This window comes from Callithrix jacchus, chromosome 19 (genome assembly GCF_049354715.1).
Source record: "Callithrix jacchus isolate 240 chromosome 19, calJac240_pri, whole genome shotgun sequence".
Taxonomy (NCBI): Eukaryota; Metazoa; Chordata; class Mammalia; order Primates; family Cebidae; genus Callithrix; species Callithrix jacchus.
The window spans coordinates 47,838,040-47,859,943 of NC_133520.1; the positions used below are offsets into that span (position 1 = coordinate 47,838,040).

Consider the following 21,904-nt stretch of genomic DNA (forward strand, 5'->3'; position numbering starts at 1 on the left):
AGAGAAATACTTTTTAATCATTATGGTGACCTGAAAGATTTTCAAGCAGGCTATCTTTTTTTGAAAGCATGATTTATTTGATTCCTATCAGTACTACTTTATTGAATTCATTTCAGAATAAATAAATGCTGCATCCTAATAGAAAATAATGCAAATATAATACCAGGAATGAATCTTTATTACCTTTATTCTTCCCAACTCAAACTGGAAAACATTGGGACTTGTAGCTTGTGCAAAAACCGCTGGAAATAATTTTGTGCTTGGCTCCACCTGAAATAAACAAATGAATTTAATAATGTTAGTAATGAGAGAAGACAAGGGAAAAATATTTTCTTTATAACAACAAAGGAATACTTTACAGAAGGAGCCCAGAGATTTTCCTTTCTTGCATATTGATTGATGTGCCTCTTCAAGAATTAGAGTATTTCATTACTACGTGAACACTGCTGGCGGGGGGGGAATGTATTTTGTTTACTCTGAAGGGCTTATGGCACTGTCATTATTTAAGAGAAGTAAACATACATAATTAATTCAGCTTTTTTCATTCATTAAAATTTCTAATTTACTGTTTTTTGATTGACACATTGTACATATTTAATGGGGTACAATATGATATTTTGAAACATGCATACATTGTGTAATGATCAAATCAGGGTAATTAGCATGTCTAGCACCTTGAACACTTACAATTTCTTTGTGGTGAGAATGTACAACATCCTATCTTCCAGCTATTTTGAGATATACAATACCTGTTGGTTGACTATAGTCACCTTACCGTCCAATAGGACCCCAGCACTTACTCTTCCTTTCTAATGTTAACTCTATATCTGTTGGATATCCTCTATATGCTAACCCTGTATTCATTAGATATCCCTCTCCCCAACTTTCTCCTAATCTTCCCAGGCTCAGTTAACCACTGTTCTATTCACTACTTTCATGAGATTAAGCTGTTTCGATTCTACATATGAGGGGGCAATGCAGTATTTTTTTCTGTGTCTGGCTTATTTCACTTTACACAATATCCTCTAGGTTCACCAATATTGGGGCAAATGACAGGCTCTCATTCTCTTTTATGACCACATAGTATTCCATTGTGTATCTATACCACATTTTCTTCACTTATTCATCCATTGATGGGTACACGGATAGTATTCCATTGTGCATGTGTCCCACATTTATTCACCCATGGATGGGCGCTTCAGCTGATTCCCTGTCTTGGCTATTGTGATTGCACTGTGGTAAACACAGGAGTGCACATATCCCTTCTACACAATGACTTCATTTCCTTGGGATATATACCCAGTATGGGGTACTCTGGATCATACGGTAGTTCTATTTTTATTTTATTGGGAAAGCTTCAGACTGCTTTTCATAATGGCTGTATTAATTTACGTTCCCACCAACAGTGTATGAATTTCCCACTTCCTCAACACCCTTGCCAACGCCTGTCGTCCTTTGTCTTTCTGGTAATAGCCATTCTAACTGGAATAAGGTCATCTGGCGGCTTTGATTTGCGCTTTGCTGATGACTAGTTATATTTAGCATGTTTTCATATGCCTGTTGGCCATTTGTAGGTCTTCTTTTGAGAAATGTTTATTAAGGTCTTTTGCCCCCTTTTAAGTTAGATTGTTTTTACTATTGTTATTTGTGTTTCTTATGTATTCTGGATGTTAATCCCTTATCAGATGTACAGTTAGCAAACTTTTGTCCCATTGCGTAGGTTATCGTTCCATTCCATTGATTGTTTCCTTTGCGGTTCAGACGATTTTGAGTTTGATATAATCCGAGTTGTCTGTTTATGCTTCTGTTGCCTGTGCTTCTGAGGTCTGCTCCAGAAAATCCTCGCCCAAGCCAGGGTCATGAAGTGTTTCCCCGTGTTTTCTTCCACTAGTTTCATAGTTTCAGGTCTTAAGTCTCAAATCCACTTTGAGATGATTTTTGCATACGGTGAAAAATAGGGGTCCAGTTTCATTCTTCTGCATGTGAATATCCAATTTTCCAATTTTCCCAGTAACATTTATTGAAGAAACTGTCTTTTCCCCAATGCATGTTAGTACCTTTGTTGAAAATTAGGTGGCTATACATGGGTTTGTTTCTAGGTTTTCTATACTGTTTAATTGGTCTATATGTCTGCAGTATATTTTCAAGTCTGGTAGTGTTTTGGTTACTATGGCTTTGTAGTATATTTTTAACTCAGCTGGTGTGATGTTTCCAGATTTATTTATTATTTACTTATTTATTTTTCAAGATTGCTTTGGCTACTTGAGGTCTTCTGTGATTTCATAAGAAATTTAGGATCATTTTTTCTATTTCTGTGAATAATGTCATTGACATTTTGATAAGATTTCACTGAATGTGTAGATTGCTTTTTGTACTCTAGACATTTTAATAATATTAATTCTTCCAATTCATCCAATCCAAGAGCATGGGATATCTTCTCATTTATTTCTGTCCTCTAAAATTGATTTCACCAATGTATAAAACCAGTATAGAGATCCTTCACCTTTTTGTCAAATGTATTCCTAGATAAATTTTTTTTTTTTGAGATGAGTCTCACTCTGTCACCCAGGTTGGAGTGCAGTGGTGTGAGCTTGGCTCACTGCAACCTCTGCCTCCCAGGTTCAAGTGATTCACCTGCCTCAGCCTCCCCAGTAGCTTGGATTACAGGCACCCGCCACCATGCCTAATTTTTATTTGTATTTTTAGTAGAGACAGGGTTTCACCATATTTGCCAGGCTGGTCTCGAACTACTGACCTCCCAAAGTGCTGGGATTATAGGCCTGAGCCACCACACCTGGCTGATAACTGATTTTTAAAGCTATTATAAATGAGATCGTTATCTTGATTCTTTTCTCAGAGCATTTACTACTAGTGTAAAGAAATGCTGATTTTTGTATGCTGATGTTGTATCCTGCAAACTTACTGAGTTTATTAGTTTTAACAGTCTTTTAGTAAACTTTTTAAGGTATTTTTATAAGAAAGATCATGTCATCTACAAACCGAGACAATTTGATGACTTCTTTTCCAATTTGTATGCATTTTATTTCTTTCTCTTGCCAAATTCTCTGGCTAGGACTTCAAGTATTATGCTGAACAGAAGTGGTGAAAATTCCTTGTCTTGTTCCAGACTTTAGAAAAAACAGCTTAAACATAAGACCTGGCACCATAAAAACCCTAGAAGAAAATCTAGGCAAAACCATTCAGGACATAGGAGTAGGCAAGGACTTCATGACCAAAACACCAAAAGCATTGGCAACAAAAGCCAAAATAGACAAATGGGACCTAATCAAACTCCACAGCTTCTGCACATCAAAAGAAACAGTCGCTAGAGTGAATCGGCAACCAACAGAATGGGAAAAAATTTTTGCAGTTTACCTATCTGACAAAGGGCTGATATCCAGAATTTATAAAGAACTCAAACAGATTTACAGGAAAAAAACAAACAAGCCCATTCAAAAATGGGCAAAGGATAAGAACAGACACTTTACAAAAGAAGACATACATGAGGCCAACAATCATATGAAAAAATGCTCATCATCACTGGTCATTAGAGAGATGCAAATCAAAACCACACTGAGATACCATCTCACGCCAGTTAGAATGGCGATCATTAAAAAATCTGGAGACAACAGATGCTGGAGAGGATGTGGAGAAATAGGAACACTTTTACACTGCTTGTGGGAGTGTAAATTAGTTCAACCATTGTGGAAGACAGTGTGGTGATTCCTCAAGGACTTAGAAATAGAAATTCCATTTGACCCAGCAATCCCATTACTGGGTATATATCCAAAGGACTATAAATCATTCTACTATAAGGACACATGCACACGAATGTTCATTGCAGCACTGTTTACGATAGCAAAGACCTGGAAACAACCCAAATGCCCATCGATGATAGACTGGACTGGGAAAATGTGGCACATGTACACCATGGAATATTATGCAGCCATCAAAAACAATGAGTTCGTATCCTTTGTAGGGACATGGTCAAATCTGGAGAACATCATCCTCAGCAAACTGACACAAGAACAGAAAATGAAATACCACATATTCTCACTCATAGGCGGGTGAGGAAAAATGAGAACACATGGACACAAGGAAGGGAGTACTACACATTGGGGTCTATTGGGGGGAATAGGGAGGGACAGCGGGGGGGGGGTAGCTGAGGAGGGATAGCCTAGGGAGAAATGCCAAATGTGGGTGAAGGGCAGGAAGGCAGCAAAACACACTGCCATGTGTGTACCTATGCAACTATTTAGCACGTTTTGCACATGTACCCCACAACGTAAAATGCAATAAAAAAGAAAAAAAATAAAATAAAATAATAAATAAATAAATAAATAACTTTAGCTTAAAAAAAAATCATGTCATCGCAAAAAGAGAATGTTTTATTTCTTCCCTTGCAATCTGTCTGTCTCCTTTTTTCTTTCTTTCCTATTGCACTGGTTAGAACCTCCAGTATGAGGTTAAACAGGGGTGGTGAGGGAGGGGCATCCTTGCCTTCTTCTCAATCTTAGGGGGAAACTTTCAATCTTTCACTAAAACATTAGCTGTAGGGTTATTTAAAAAAAAAAAAAAAAAAGCTTTCAACTTTTCCCCCATTTAGCCTGGGCTTTTCTTTAATAGAGACTTTTCATTATTGATACAATTTCCTCACTCACTATTAATCTGCTCAAATTTTCTGTTTCTTCATAAGTCAGTCTTGGTAGGTTTATATCTAGAAATTTATCCATTTCTTCTAGGTTATCCAATTTTTTGGCATATGATTTTTCATAACATTTTCTCGTTATACTTTGTATTTCTGTGGTATAGGTTGTAATGCCTTTTTAATGCTGATTTTATTTATTTGAGTCATCTCTTTCTTTCTTAGTCTAGCTAAAGATTTATTGATTTTGTATTTTCAGAAAGCCAACTCTTCATATCATTAATCTTTTCTATTGTTTGTTTAGTCTCTATTTTATTTTTGTTCCAATTTTTATTATTTATTTCCTTCTATTAATTTGGGGTTTAGTTTGTCCTTGTATTTTTTTGAGGTGCAATGCTATTGGTTATTTTTTACTATTTAAATGTCGGTATTTAATACTGTAAACTTCCCTCTTAGAACTGCTTTTGCTGTATTCCATAGCTTCTGGAATGTTGTGTTTACATTTTTGTCTGTGTCAATAAAATTTTTAATTTCTCTTTTAATGTTTTAATTTACCCACTGGTTATTCAGGGGCATGTTGTTTAATGTCCATGTGATCAGAAAATACATATGATGTCATCCTCATCATAACAAATTTTTAAAGATTTGTTTTGTGGCCTAACCTATGATCTGTCCTGGAGAATGCCCCTTGAGCAGTTGAGAATAATGTGTATTCTTCAGCTATGCAGCTCTTGGATAGAACGTTCTGTAAATGTCTTTTATGCCCCTTTGGTGCGAAGTACAGTTTAAATCTGCTGCTTCCTTGTTGAATTTCTGTTTGGATTATCTGCCTTTGCTGAAAGTGGGTTGTTGAAGTCCCCTGCTATTGTTGTATTGAAGCCTATCTCTCCCTTTAGATAAAATACACTTTACACATTGGGATGCTCCAGTGTTGAGTGCATGTATATTTACAATCGTTACATCCTCTTAATTGATCCTTTTATTATTAAATAATGACCTTCTTTGTCTCTTTTTGACATTTAAAAAAATGTAGTCTATTCTACCTCATAGAAGTGTAGCTACTTCTGCTCACTCTCAATTTCCATTTGCATTGAGTATCTTTTTCCATCCCTTAACTTTCAGTCTGTCTGTCCTCACAGGTAAAGTGAATCTCTCCTGGGCAGCATATAGTTGAGTCTTGCTTTTTATCCATGGAGCCACTCTATATATTTTAATTGAACAATTTAATCCATTTACATTAAAGGTTATTATTGATAGGTAAGGAGTTATTCCTGACATTTGTTTATTGTTTTCTAGATCCTTCATTTATTTCTTTCTCTCTTGCTTGCCTTTGTGGTTTGGCAGCTTTTCATGCTGCTAAGCTTTGATCTTTCCCTTTCTCAGTGTGACTGCTGCAGTATTTTCTTTGTGGTCACTATGAAACTAAGAGACACAATATTGTAGTTATAATAGATTATCTTCAGTTGCTATCTTTGGTGGCAAAAGATACTCTGGACTTTTACCCTCCCCTCACAATTTGTATTTCTGTTGCCTTAATTTACAACTCTGTGTATTGTGTGTTCCTTAATAACTATTTGAAGCTGTAGTTACTTTTGACAATTTTGACTTTTAATCTTCATGCTAGAGTACTAGAGTTTTAAAAGATTTGGCATAGCACCATTTCAGTACTGCAGTATTCTGAGTTTGATTTAAAATTTACTTCTATGAATGAGTTTTATACTTTTACACATTTCCATGCTCCCAACTATAGCACTGCTTTTGGCCTTTCTTCTAAGTTAGGTCCAGAGGTGGTGAATTCGTTCTGCTTTTGCTTGTCTTCAGAGTACTCTATTTCTCCTTCATTTTCAAAAGATAGCTTTGCTAGATATAGTATTCTTGGTTGGCAGTTCTTTCAGCACATAGACTATATCATCTCATTTTCCTAGCCTTCAAGGTTTCTGCTGAGACACTTGCTGACAGTCCAATGGAAATCCCAGGATATATGGCTTGGTGCTATTCTCTCACTGCTCTTAGAATTATTTTTCTTTGATATTTGACAGTTTGATTATAATGTACCTTGGAGAGGACCTTTCTGGGTTGATTCCATTGGGATCCTTTGAGCTTCCTGGGTCTGGATATCCATATATTTCCAAAGATGTGGAAAATTTTTAGTCACTATTTTGTTAAATATGTTTTCTGTGCCTTTCTCCATTGCTCAGTGGCATCCCGTAAGTTCTATAGGCTTTCTTCCTTCTTTCTTATTCTTATTTCTTTTTCTCTCTCTGGATGGGTTATTTCAAAATACCTGTCTTCAAGTTCATAAAATCTTTCTTATGCTTGATCTAGTCTGTTGTTGAAACCATCAGTTGAATATTTTATTTCATTTATTGAACACTTCACTTCCAAGATTTCTATTTAGTTTTTTTCTATTATATAGATTTCTTTGTTAAATTTCTCATTCAGATCATAAATTGTTTTCCTGATCTTGCTGAAGTATCTGCATTTTATTGTACCTCACTGAGTTCCCTTAGGGTCACTATTTTGAATTTATTTCCAGGCATTTTATAAATTTATTTTGGGGAGGGGTATCTGTTATTAGAGAATTGCTGTGTTCCTTTGGAGGAGTCATGTTACCTTCCATTCTCATGTTTCATGTGCTCCTTTTATATCTGCTTATCTGGTAAAACAGTAGCCTCTTCCAGTTTTATGAAATAGCTTTTGTAGGAAAATAGTTTTTCCTGTAGATGGGGTCCAGGTTGGTTGGGTAGGATACACTGGCTTTGGTTCTGGGTGGATACAGTAGGGTAGTATCTGTGCAGATTCTTCAGCTGTAATTTATGTCAGCAGCACGTGTAAGAGCCTTTTTGATCTAGCCACAGGCATTTGTGGTGGTGATGGTGCAGCTTTGTTAGTGTAAGCCCACCAAGCTGGTTCTCAGGTCACAGGAGTGCAGTAGCTGAGACAGCTAGAGGAGGGGGCTTGCTGAGGGCAGGTCTGCTTGGCTGGTTTTCAGACCAGGGGCACATGCACATGTGTCTGCTTTACTTTTTGATCTTACAAACTGTGTTTTCCTTTAATGGGGAAAAAAGGTCTTCTTCCCTTGAAGCCTGATACCATCGCTGACCACGTACCTGATAGTATGTGCTCAGTTCCTTGCCATTGGCAATGAACGTGAGCAGCCCGCTGGCAGCATCCACCACACAGCCGATCTCCAGTCCATTATTGTTGCGTCCTTGCCCGGGGCTCATGCTCTCACCCGCACATACCATATAGCAGTTGCTGCGTTTGATGCTGAATTTCAAAAGAACATTTTTATCTTTGTACAACCACAGATAAAAGATAAAGCAGGTATATTTTGCAAACTAACTAAATTATGCTGCGCAAGCAACAAGCTCATGCTGTAATGGGAGAGGTGCACAATGGGCCCAATTCTGTGATTCTGAGCAAAACTCCATCGACTGCAGTGGACGTTCTGAATCAGGTCTTATACGTCTCTACATTTCACACCTAATGAAGACAGGTCAGCAAGTTGGAACCAAGTAAGAACTGACCTGCACCTTCTCTCCAAAAACTCAAACCAAACTGGACATTTTTCTGAGGTTCAAAAAAGTTTAACTATTTAAAAATCATCCAAATTTGTAATTTTCATCTCGTGGATATTTTTTATTTTTTTTTACCACTTGTTCTGAGATGAGGAGCATTTGTTTCCAAACACTAGCAAAGTCCTTAGGCAAACTCTGCATAAGCCGTCAGTGATTTCAGATATTTATAATTTGGCTAAAATGTCGCCCTTTTCTGGACAATTCCCAGTGATCTGAGAGACAGACTTAGCTAGAATATGCAAAAAAAAAAAAAAAAAAAAAAAAGCCCAGTGATGTTAACCACAAATGCCACCTAATTTTCACCTTCCCTAAAACTTTTACTACAGACAGTAATTAGAGCCTTATTAGCATTCTCTTTCTCTGCCACTATACAGTGAACATATTTTAACAAAACTAGCAAAAAAAGGCTAAAGGCAGACAAGCAGAAGGAAAAGAACAAAAAGGCTGTGAAATCAATCCGTTTTTGAGTAATCAGATGTAGGTTGCATTTCTTCACACTGTGTATGTAAAATCCAATGACACTTCCCTATCTTCCACTTCCTACAACAAAATCATCTTTCAGTTATCCCATCCCTATATTGAGTTCTTTATTTATATTGTTGCCATCCCTGAAAATTAAGTGTGGCCCCCAAAAATATTCCTGGAGACACCTGTTTTTTTTTTTTTTGTCCCATACTTATGTAAAGAGCTCTTCATTAGAGAATTTTGCTGGGCCCCCATTGCAAATGCTAAGTCCATTACGCTTCATATGTTACAACCTGAGGGAAGGAAAGTGAGTTTCCCAAAAAAATGATGGTGCAAGTATAGAAGAAAAGCAATGTTATCAAGGACTCTTTCTGAGACCTGTCACAGCAGATCAGAGAGGATGCATGGGCACAAAAGGTAGAAGCCAATGGTCAGATCTTCTCTTGTCTTGTTCTGCAAGGAAGATAGCGTTCTTCACTTTTTTGAAGGTTTGGTTTGAGTTTGGTTTGTTTTACAAATGAAAAAAGATGGCACAGAAAGTGTAACTGACTTACCCAAAGCCACACAGCGAGTCAATGGCAAAGCTGAGGAAAGAACCCACTGCTCCTCAGTCTGAGTTCAAATGTGTCCACCTGGTCTAAACTACCAGCCCACATTGTCTTCACAGTTTTCTCCCCACTACATAGCTAGTTCCCAAGATATACATCAAGTCATTTGTTAAAAGCCTCACATTCACCCATCTCTCATCCCTAAAACAAAAGGTAAGTATCGGAAACTCAAGCTATTAGTCACGTTACCTGAAGGAATACATGATCATTACTCTAAAAAGACTGCATTTCTCTTACTGCATAATGTTTGCATGTTTAATACATTTAGATTCCTTACTGGCTTGTATGAGTGACAAAAAGGGCATTGACATTAATGGTTTGATTATATTGTTCCTATAAATAGAAATATCTTGGTCACAAAATCCAAGAAAAAGGAAGAGCTAAGTTCACCAATATTATTTTCAGATGTCATTCTTGTAAAAAATGGAGGAAAACCAACCTTTCATGCACTTTCCCTTTTTCATCTCCTAGTGTAACTGTTACTGTGCGAACTCTGTCCAAGTCGAAGCCCGTGTCATACTGATGGAAATCTGATGTAATCCAGCCCACCCAGACATTAGCAGGTTCTTGTCCAGGAAAGATTCTCACTGAGTAATAGTACTGTGAAGATAGCAAAACCAAATATTGGCAAAGTGAAACAAAACAGAACTTGGATTTGCAATGCTAACTGTGTCTGAGTCTTTGAATCACGTAAGAATTTACTTCTTGTTTTAAAACCGTTGGGTGAATGAAAATATCGTAGGCACAAAGAACTCACACTACAAACTAAGAAAGGTCTTTTACCAGAGATGCTGAATTAAATAAGAAATAACAGGAAAGGGAGAAAAGACGTGATCTGAGCAAACATGCTCAGTGATTTAAGGCTTTTTATACTGGTGAGCATGTGTGTGTGTACATGTGTGTAATATACACATATACATACATGTATACATACATACATTATATGTTAACAAAATCTGAATCCATTAAGCATAAGAAAGCTTCAAATCCTTCAAGCTTATACATGTATGCAAATCTAGGTTGGAACTTTTTTTTTTTGAGCCAGAGTCTCACTCTGCTATCCAGGTTAGAGTTCAGTGGTGCGATCTCAACTCACTGCAGCCTCTGCCTCCAGGGTTCGAGAGATTTCCATTGGCCTCAGTTGGCCAATGTTTGGCTTTTTATCCTTGTCACCCACCTTTTTGCATACTTGGCCTTTTCTTTCTCTAAAATGTAACATTTTGACACCTTAAGCTTACTTTTTTTTTTCTGAGACAGAGTCTCACTCTGCTCCCAGGTGGGAGTGCAGTGGCACTATGTTGGCTCATTGCAACCTCATCTCCTGGGTTCAAGCAATTCTCCTGCCTCAGCCTCACAAGTAGCCACAATTACAGGCACTCAGCCCACTAGTTTTCATATTTTTTTAATAGAGACAGGGTTTTACCATGTTGGCCAGGCTGGTCTCAAACTTCTGACCTCAGGTAATCCGCCCGGCTTGGCCTCCCAAAATGGTGGGATAACAGGCGTGAGCCACCACACCCAGCCTAAGCTCACTTTGAAAGAGTTCAGATCTAACATGTGAACATCAAACTCAAATATGGGAGCATTTTACAACAAACACAACTAAATATTTTTTCAATGTAGCATTTTAGAAATAACTGAAAATTTACAATGGACGTGATTAAAGCTTGACTTCTCACAAATTATAACAATGGATCTTCCTTTAGACAAGTCAGTAAGATGAAGAAAACCATATATAGTCGAAAAATTCAAGGGCAATTTAGAATTCTGTCAAGAAACATGATAGTAAAATTAAGATTATGTCTGCCATTAAAAATATGTTTCCTAAAATAGCTTTTTAAAAAAAATCATATCCAACATAATATATAAACTTTTTCAAACTTTTGGTCCCAAAAATATATCCAAAAGTAGAAGCAGATATTTTTAAAATAATGTTACTAAATAGGACGAATCAGTGTGTGTTATTTAAGATGTAAGCATAAGAGGCATACAGAAATAAATGGCAAAAGCTGCAGCCTCATACCGTGGACGTTTGCATCAAGAAGTCATAGTCATCCCGATCATCAGCAAGGACATCTTCAGTGAGTCTTGCAGAATGGCTTGTGCTGTAATCCGGCTTTGTTCTTCTCAACAAAAATCTGAAATATTTTAGAGGACTAACAATAAGCAACATTAAGATGTTCTGCCTACTTCAAATATGAGCATATAATCAATTGAGTTGCCTTACACCTGGGTGATTTTGCTCCCTCGGGGATATCTGGGACTATCTGCAGATAGATATTTTCAGTTCTCACAGCTGGGGGATGGATAATACTGGTATCTAGTCGGTGGAGATCAGGATGCTGCTCAGCATCCTTCAATGTCCAAAATGTGTCCTCAACAAAGAACTGTTTGGCAGAGTGTCAACACTGTTGAGACTGAGACACTCTGATTTAGTATAAGAAAGGATGTTAAAATAACTTGCCGCCTTTATCATAAAAAATACTATTTGGAGAAAATACTCTTCAGGTTTCAGGCAAGAATGTAAACACAGACATCTTAAAAAGTAACTCTTGAGACAGACTGCATCTACGCTAATAAATTAGATGACTAACGGGTTGATTTATTTTTCCCTATAGAATCCTTGACTCAAAGAGGAAGAGGAGGAAAAAATTTACACTAGGAGACCCTTTACTTTCGACGGTAAAACTCCTCACCTAACTGTAAATCTAAAATCGTAACATTTAAGTTAGTAACCTTTGTTTCAGACGAGAGGGCTTTTCCTGGGCATAATCTTTGTGGTTATTAAACTCTGGTTTAGTGGCTTCTTTGTCTTTGTCAACACGATCAGGCACCAGATGGCCATGAGCTGTCTTCATCAGAACCTCGAAGTCAGAATCAGCATCATAGTCTTCCAAATCACTCTTGGGCCCAAAAAGGCCAGCCCCAGGGAGCCCTCCAGGCACAGTCTTGGAGAAGACCTCTGCGCACTCTATCGGCATGCTCAGGCGGTAAAACATGATATCGGTGTTGCTGTTCTGAGAACCAAAAGACTTCTGAGTGACCTTTAAGCACGGGGAACTGTCTATGGTGCCGTCTATTCTGGTCACCTAGCAAATGAAGAAGGAATAGTTCACATTCCAATCACCACTGTCAATTTCCTGATTCTAAAGATGACTAAGGCACATCACGTTTTCAGAATCCCAAATGCGGTCCACGCATGGAGTCCTTTTGCAAGAAATGATTAAACAGAGTACTGTGCTATGGATACAGTCATAGAGTTCTGCTTCTGACTCCAAAGATGGTTTAGGAAATGTGTAATTGTATATATTCAGATTCAACCTGACGTTGCCTATACATAAAAAGGAAATTATCTTTAATTAGTCTAATAAGCTACTTGTAAAGTATCTAACATGAGAATAGATGTGGTTCCTTTTGCCTTGATCTTTCTTCTAGTTAAAGATGCATAGAAACCAGACACAATCAGAGCTATAGACTTCTTCATACTCAAGAAAAGAACTGAAAACAAAAATTTTAAAGTTTCCCATCCACTGATAGCTACTATGAAGTACCATCTTTGCTTAGATTCCACTACTAGGTAACACATTGAGATCACCATTTTAAGTAAGTCACAATAATTGTCTAAGCAGAAACTCCTATGTATATTCTTTTCCTGCTTTTTAGAAATGGCCTGATTTTTAAAGGGAAAGCAAACCTCTATATGCTCATGGTTTGATGGTACTTGGAGAAACTGAGGAAGCCTCTTGCTCAGCCACATGGTAATATCCCTGTTTGTATTAACGGCAAATGGTTCATAGCCCTCTTGTAAGCCACAGATGGTGAAATATTTCAAGGTGCTGACATCCTTTCCAAAGTTCATCCTGCCCACTTGAGCCACTCCGAGGCTACACACAGGTATGAATCCTGGGAAGAAAAAAAAAAATCAAACACTTCAGTACCATTAGTATATGATCCTGTTAGCATGGAGTTATCAAACATATTGTTCTAGGACTGAACTTTGTGAGAGCTGTCACCCTAGGGTGAAGAAAAGTGTAATAAAGGGAACACTGACATTAAATATTACCTGTAAGGGTGAGAAAAACCAGGATCTGATGTTGACATTGTAATTTACCAGCTGTGGGCCCTAGATTAAACCCCTTCTCTCATCCCAGACTTGACTGTGTAAGATGAAGTGACTGCTGTGCAGCCCTGGGTCCTCCCAGGATTCTAGAGATCCCGGCCTTACAGACTCGTTGCTCAAGAGCGCATGTCACTCTCTCATATCGGGAAAGTGAGAGAGAAAGAACTAAGTACCAATGGATGTGTTTCGTTTGCCTTGCTCTTCCTCCGGGTTAAAAAGCGTCATACACACAAACACCAGACACAGTCTGAGCTATAGATTTCTTCATACATAGCTCAAGAAAACAAAAGAATTGGAGGCAAAAATTTAAGTTCTCCAGCCACTGATAGCTGCGTTTGATCGTTGAAGAAAATTTTGGCTTTTTTTTTTTCCTTGAATAAACTGGATCTAAGCATGGTGAAAAAATACATGTTTAATGAATGAAGCATGTACTTATGCATGAATAAGATATGCACAAATAATATATATATAAAATTCACAAATCATATATATAATTTTATATTATATGAAACAGCAATGAGCAGTACAGCAAAAACCAATAAAGTATTTCATAAGCTATTCTCATGTATGTCAGAGTTAGCAAATCTTTCCTCTACGGAACAAGAATGGAAAACTAAACTAACTTTGTTAATTGTTTCTTTGAGTTCTTTGGAATTGATTGGCAAGACAATGAGATGATATTTTTTGGAAAGGAGACAAGATTTTTTTTTTTTTGGCAAGGGATGAGATGATATTCTTCAGGGGTGGGTGCTTATGTACTCCTCATTTCTTTCTTTTTGTTTTTATATGGAGGTTGCTCACCACAACCTTTGCCTCTCATGTTTAAGTTATTCTCTAGCCTCAGCCTCCCAAATAGCTGAGACAACAGGTGTGCACCACTGCATCCAGCTAATTTTTTTATTTTTAGCAGAGACCGGGTTTTGGCATGTTGGCCAAGTTGGTCTCGAACTCCTGACCTCAGGTCATCTGCCTGCCTTGGTATCCCGAAGTTCTGGGATTACAGGTATGAGCCACCACACCCGGCCTTCTATAATGTTTTACATGTATGTTCAAGTAGGCAGCACACTAAAAATTGTCAGTATTGGAATGCAGACTACAAATTAGATCCTCTAATTTGTAGAGCATAAAAGCAACAGATCCAAAGAATAAGCCAACAATTTTGACAAGAATTGTAGTTAGCTCTGTCATTATGATTTATATACTTTTCTCTTGATGAAATTAGTGGCAGTGAAAGCAATATATAACCCCCAAAATAGCAAAAGATGATAAAAATTACATCCAATAATTCATAATGGTTTCACCCAGTTTGTATCCATCAACATATAGTCAAATGAATAGCTGTCTAACATTGCCACCAACCAGGAAAAAAGGACATATCCAGCTGTGTCCAAGGAAGTGTAAATGACGAGTTTCTAGTTAAAACTAAAAAAAAAATTGCAGCTGTATCTGCAGCTGTGCCAGCTCTTAAAGCAACAGTCAAGGAAAAGTTATTTTAAACGAGTGTCCCCAAAGAAATGAAAGACAAAGGACACAATAGATCTTGGACAGCCTGAACTGCATTAGCACAAATCAGCAAATCCAGCATCCATTGGACATAAACTAGGAGATACCGAGATAGAAACATCTCAAATGGTAAACATCTATTTCTTTCTAATCACTTTATTTGTAGAACGAGTTCCTAGCCTACGTGTAAAGTTATTAGATAGCTGTAAATATATGTATAGTAAGACTTTTGGGTATTTGTTTTACTAATACCTGAACTTTTCTGCATATTTGAAATACTTTCATTTAAAATATGAAGTGACTGGTAATATGCACAAATATTTATGTCCTAAATTGTTTCCCATAGCTATGTTCTGACAATAAAGACACTTTTTCGTGAGAGGAACATTACTCAGCCTTTGAAATTTTAGTTTTCAGAGGCTCATTAATGCACAGAAAAATAGTCCAAGTAATTATTATTTAAAGAAATAAAGATAACCTATGGTTTATTTTTAGATAGGAAAATACCAGTAGGTTTTTTAATTTAAAAATTAGCTTCAGAGTAGTGGGATGTTTGGCACTTCTGTTATGTATGGCTTCCAATTTAACAAATTTTCTTCAATGTAGATGTGTTTTATTAAGAAAACAATAGCTTTCACTTTTAAAATTTCATTTAATAAAATGGGGCAGACCCACATCTTTCTCATAAAGAAATCTGTGAGAGTGACGAGAACATAAAACGGCCCCAACAACACGCTGCTCGAGTCCCAACACTCAGTGTTGGTCGGTGGCGAGTTCGGTAACAGAAATCGAGTCCCAACACTCAGTGTTGGTCGGTGGCGAGTTCGGTAACAGAAATCGAGTCCCAACACTCAGTGTTGGTCGGTGACGAGTTCGGTAGCAGAAATCGAGTCCCAACACTCAGTGTTGGTCGGTGGCGAGTTCGGTAACAGAAATCGAGTCCCAACACTCAGTCTTGGTCGGTGGCGAGTTCGGTAACAGAAATCGAGTCCCAACACTCAGTGTTGGTCGGTGACGAGTTCGGTAACAGAAATCGAGTCCCAACACTCAGTGTTGGTAGGTGGCGAGTTCGGTAACAGAAATCGTTCTAGTTCAATTAAACTAGTACAAGATTTATGTAGAGCAATTTGGTTATATGCATTAAGAAGCTTTCAACCATTCATTTATTTATTTGATAAATATTTACTAAGCAACTACCATATGTTAGAAAGCAGGAGTAAAGGATGACTAACAGATCCAAGGCAAAACGTGCTCATGGTGTAATGACAGAGAAAGACAAGTGAAGAAGTAATGCTGGTCGGGCGTGGTGGCTTACGCCTGTAATCCCAGCACTTGGAGAGGCTGAGGTAGGTGGATCACTTGAGGCCAGAAGTTTGAGATCAGGACAACATAGTAAAACCCCTTCTCTACTAAAAATATAAAAATTAGCCAGGCATAGTAGTGGGCACCTATACTCCCAGCTACATGGGAGGCTGAGGCAGAAGAATTGCTTGAACCCGGGAGGTGGAGGTTGCAGTGAGCCGAGATCGAGCCACTGCACCCCAGCCTGGGTGACAGAGCAAAACTCCATCTCAAAAAAAAAAAAGAAGTTATAGTGAAATAGCCTACTACCCATCTAAGTAGACAGTGCACTAGGAGCAAAGGAAGTGTGAAGAGATGGGAGTTGGGAAGGTTTTGCAGAAGAGTTAACATGTAAGAAGACAGCAGACAGATAGTACTAGGAAGTGATTAAAAACACAGAGTTCTAAGTCCAGTAAACCAGGATTCAAGTCTTAGCTCTGCCACTTATTAGCTACTTGATCTTTGGCAGGTAACTTAAGTTCTCTAAGCTGTAATCCTATCTCCTGTAACACTTACCCCTTAGGGTTACGGTTTTAAAGTTAGGACTTATACATATACTACCTGGTGTGGATGCTCAGTGAAGTACATTTTAAATAGGAAAAAAGGTAAAAGAACAAACTAATCTATTCCTGAGAAGAAAATGATTAACTATGATACATACACAGGATGAAATACGTGTAGCCCTTAAAAATCATCTTTAGGGCTCACCAAAATGAACTTGCAGAGAGAGAAAAAAATCACATGGCAAAATAAAAATAATTTGCGATCCCAGGGAAAGAATTTACAGGTGTTACTACATTACTTCTTGTGCTTTTCTGCAGGGCAGATAATTCTCAAAATAAAAAGTTGGTTAAAAAAGATGTTTAAAATGTTTTTGTGCCTTTAGACAAAATTTATACTATTAAGTTTAAAAGGGCGTGATGGGAAATAATTTTTACAATATCATCTCAGTTCTTTAAGTGGGAGAGATACATTAAAAGTCAATTTTTCTCTGTGTGGTGGGAATATTTGTAATTTTTAGTCACTTTCATTATATTCCTGCGTATTTTCCAAATATTCAAAAACAATATATTATTTTTGAATACGTGTTATTTTTTCACTAGTTTATAGCAGTTGTACTGGTAGATGGTATTTCTATGTATTGCTTTATTGTTCTGGTCACCTCTAAAGGAACGTACTTATGCAAGTACATCCACAAGAAGAAACTAGCATATTTTTGTTCTCATTTAAAGTGAAGCAGAACTTAACAGTAAAAATCAAATCATATTCTTTTTTTTTTTTTTTTTGAGACAGAGTTTCACTCTTGTTACCCAGGCTGGAGTGCAATGGCGCGGTCTCGGCTCACTGCAACCTCCGCCTCCTGGGTTCAAGTGATTCTCTTGCCTCAGCCTCCTGAGTAGCTGGGATTACAGACGTGCGCTAACGCTCCGGTGTGTGTTTGTTTGTTTAGTAGAGACAGGGTTTTACCATGTGGTTCAGACTGGTCTCAAACTCCTGACCTCATGATCTGCCCACCTCGGCCTCCCAGAGTGCTGGGATTACAGATGTGCACTAACACTCCGATGTTTTATTTATTTATTTATATTTACTATTTTATTATTTTAAGTAGAGATGGGGTTTCACCATGTGGTTCAGACTAGTCTCAAACTCCTGACCTCATGATCTGCCCACCTCGGCCTCCCAGAGTGCTGGGATGACAGGCGTGAGCCACCGCACCCGGCCTCTTGTTCTGACTTCTGAGATTATAGTTTTAATAATCTATGGTGACAAAGTAACCAATCTTTCTAGAAACTGCCTTTACTTTTAAAAATTGGCCTATACACAGCAGAGACAACTATGTGGCAACAAGATCAAAGAAGACAGAGTGTAGAAAATCCACAGGTACTGTACAGGTGTCACACAGAGAAAAGGCCAGGCCCCCATAACCTCCATTTGTTTAGTACACAGCCAAGTGTCCTGCACAATGAAGAGGCGGCCAACAAACGAAATTCCCAGCACACACGGCTCCATATCAGTAGTTAATGCTTCCTGATATTTCATCTCGGTGAAGCCTTGCGACTATTCAATGAGATAAAAGTCATGGGTACCCTCTTCCACATGAGGCAACCAAAATCTTAGCTTAAATCACTTGCCCTCACAGCTACCAAGTGACCAGACAGTAAATCCAAATCTGGTGGATGCCAAGGCCCATGCTTCAACCCAGGGCTCAGCAAACTCTATAAATGACTAGAGAGTAGACATTTTAGGTTTCATGGATCATATGGTCCCTGTTGCAACTACTCAACTCTGAGCTATAGTGCAAAAGCAGCCATAGACCGTATGTAAACAAACAAGTGTGGCTGTGTTCCAATAAAACTTTATTTAAAAGAGCAGGGCCAAGGCAGTGGTTCATGCCTGTATCTGTATCTGAGAGGCTGAGGCAGGAGGCTCGCTTGAGCCAGGAGTTTGAGACCAGCCTGCACAACATGGTGAGATCCTGATACTACAAAAAAAAAAAAAAATTAACAAATTAGGTTGACTCTTGGCACACTGCTTAGGAGTTAGCTTTGTTCTTCAAAGAGCTATTTAAAAAGTTTATAAATTAGTTGGGCATGGTGGCAGTTTCCTGTGGTCCCAACTACTCCAGAAGCTGAGATGAATCACTTGAGCCCAGAAGTTGAAGACTGCAATAAGCTATGATCACATCATGCTACTCCAGACTAGGTGATAGAGTGAGACCCTCCGTCACACACACACGCACCAGAAGCAGGTGGTGAGCTGGATTTGGCCTTTGGGCCTTAGTTTGCCAACCCCTTCTCTAAGTTACTGTTCTGCATTGTCTTCATAGAGTACCAGGTGCCTCCATTCAGCAAATATTTAATGAACCCCTACCATAAGCCAGGAACTGTTCTACGAACTGGGAATAGAGCTGTGAACAAAATCAAAAATAGCGCCTGACTTTCTGGAGCACAATGTTGAGTGCAAAAGACAGATAACAGACAAATAAAAAACTAGTTACCATTGTATACCACTGTATATATCATACAGTGCCAGGAAATGATAAATGCTATTAAGACTGAATGTTTGACATACATTGAACAAGACGGGTTGATAGATGACATCACTCTTAATCATCACTCCATAGCAAAACATGATAACTAGGGTTCCATTTTTTTATTAGCATGAGACAGGCAGAACACACACTAATATTTCGGCACAATAAAACAGATTTCCACAAAATCATGCCTCTCCCCCAGCATATGTAAAATATGGGTCCTACCTTCCTGTCCTTTGTGTTCTTGATCTTCTATCTAGTTACCTTAATCGACACCCTGCAAATGACAGAGCCTGATATCTAAGGGAAATTTTCACTCTAGCAGTGGATCTTAAATTAGTGCACATGAGCCCAGTCAGTTACTCGGGCTTAAGCCAGACCCACCTTATTTGCAAATCGGTTAAAACAGTAGCTACAACTTATGGCTGAGATGCTTTCTCCAACAAAAGACAGATGGCTTCAGCAAATTTTAACTTTCTGTGATGATGAGCCTCCCTCCAGAGCAGAGGGGAGTGTGATGAGCATGCAAGCCCAGCCAGGGAGCTGGCAACCCCAAAGATGCAGGGGCGAAATACAGGCATGGAATCTCTGGTTGGGGCTACAATAAAAGGAAGATAAAGCAGGTCACAAGCGGACCAGCTTTTCCTAATAAATGATTTCAAATTTTTAACATTTCTGAAATGCAGTTAGGAATCCATGTATCAAATATGTAACTCAAACCAAATGGCCAAAACGCAGGTAAAAATGACCAATATTATACTAAGATGTACATTCACATTTTTTGATCAGAAGAAAAGGTAACAGCTAGCTGCCTGTGGCCTACTATTGCCCTGTAATACATAAGCAGCTTTCCGTATATTATTTAATGTTAATCCCATTCTTTCAGACGAGGAAACAGCTAAGATGTGAATTCATCTGTCTAAGTTTCTATAGGTTAAATAGATGATAGAATGTGAATCAAGAATGCTGAGAAGGACAATCTATAAAATGAGAGAAAGTATTTGCTGCTTCTGTGAAATACCTGCTCACACCTTTTCATCACTTTGATGTCAGAAATCGTATGTTCTTAGCACTAACATTTTTTTTTCAGTTTTACACATTGTGAATAGCATCTCTCCATTAACAGATGATTCTTTTTCTGCTTCCTTTAAGGTTTTTTTTTTTAATTAATGTTCTTAAATTTGTCTGTATTATCCACCAGTGGTTTCAAAGTTTTGTTTTTGACACTAACGAGCATTTTGTGTTTGTTATCATATATGGTGTGAGGAAGTGTTTATCATATATGATATCATATGATATATTTATGTATGTTATCATATATGATGCGAGGAAGTGTTTATCATATATGATATCATAATTGTGTATGTTATCATATATGATGCGAGGAAGTGTTTATCATACATGATATCATATTTGTGTATGTTATCATATATGGTGTGAGGAAGTGTTTATCATATATGATATCATATTTGTGTTTGTTATGTATGATGCGAGGAAGTGTTTATCATATATGATATCATATTTGTGTTTGTTATGTATGATGCGAGGAAGTGTTTATCATATATGATATCATATGATATATTTGTGTTTGTTATCATATATGATGCGAGGAAGTGTTTATCATATATGATATCATATGATATCATATTTGTGTTTGTTATCATATATGATGCGAGGAAGTGTTTATCATATATGATATCATATTTGTGTATGTTATCATATATGATGTGAGGAAGTGTTTATCATATATGATATCATATTTGTGTATGTTATCATATATGATGCGAGGAAGTGTTTATATGATATCATATGATATCATATTTGTGTATGTTATCATATATGATGTGAGGAAGTGAGCCATCTCATGTTTTCCATACAAATCCCCTTTTGTCACAGGCCGCCTTTCCCCAACATGCTGACACACTACCTTGTCATGTTCTAAGCTTCCATACATGTGCTGGTGTGTTTCTGACATCTCTACTTTATGCCATTGGTCAATCTGTCTATCCCTACAACAATACCACTCAATTTTAGTGGCTATAGATTCACAATAAATCCCAGCACTTTGGGAGGCCAAGGTAGGTGAATCACATATTTGGTAGGACATGCATCCCCTCACTGCTTTTAGACAGAAGATATTTTAGTCCTTTACACTTCTATATACATTTTAGAAGCATCACATCAACTCCCATAAAGACACTTGGGATTTTTATTTGAAAAGTATGATCGACAGTATTGAAGCTATAGATCACTTTTGGAAGAATTAACATCCTCAGGCTATTGTTTTCTCCATGAACACAATACACCTCTTTTTATTTGGTAATAAGTCTCTTAATAAAGTCAACCATCTCTCAATAAGTTTTACTAATTTTCTCAGTAAAAGTACTATATACCTTCTATTAGAATGATACCTAGCTATTGCTAGTCTCTGATGTTACTATAAATGGTATATTTAATTTACTTTTCTTGACTGCTGCTAGAATAGAAATTCTACCTTACAGAACACTCCAATTGTTCCTAGTAATGTGTGTAGATTCTTTAGGGTTTTCTCTGTAAATACTTATATTGTTTTCAAATCATGATAAATTTGTTCCTTTTACTCAAATT

At 37.6% G+C, this 21,904-nt stretch overlaps 1 protein-coding gene across 23 annotated transcripts in view; it reads right to left on the minus strand.

Annotated features, from left to right (window-relative positions):
• RYR2 (ryanodine receptor 2) overlaps positions 1 to 21,904 on the minus strand; it is a 781,807-nt gene that overhangs the window by 244,890 nt on the left and 515,013 nt on the right. For 14 of the 23 annotated variants that reach the window (XM_054248004.2, XM_054248003.2, XM_054248010.2 and 11 more), the window contains 7 exons: positions 12,994 to 13,202; positions 12,036 to 12,388; positions 11,323 to 11,437; positions 9,739 to 9,899; positions 9,246 to 9,275; positions 7,756 to 7,915; positions 184 to 270 (listed from right to left, as the gene is read on the minus strand). In XM_054248004.2, the coding sequence (XP_054103979.1) occupies positions 184 to 270; positions 7,756 to 7,915; positions 9,246 to 9,275; positions 9,739 to 9,899; positions 11,323 to 11,437; positions 12,036 to 12,388; positions 12,994 to 13,202 (1,115 nt within the window). The remainder of the gene's footprint in view (positions 1 to 183; positions 271 to 7,755; positions 7,916 to 9,245; positions 9,276 to 9,738; positions 9,900 to 11,322; positions 11,438 to 12,035; positions 12,389 to 12,993; positions 13,203 to 21,904) is intronic. The other 9 variants (XM_035280524.3, XM_035280523.3, XM_078357270.1 and 6 more) reach the window with 1 other exon arrangement.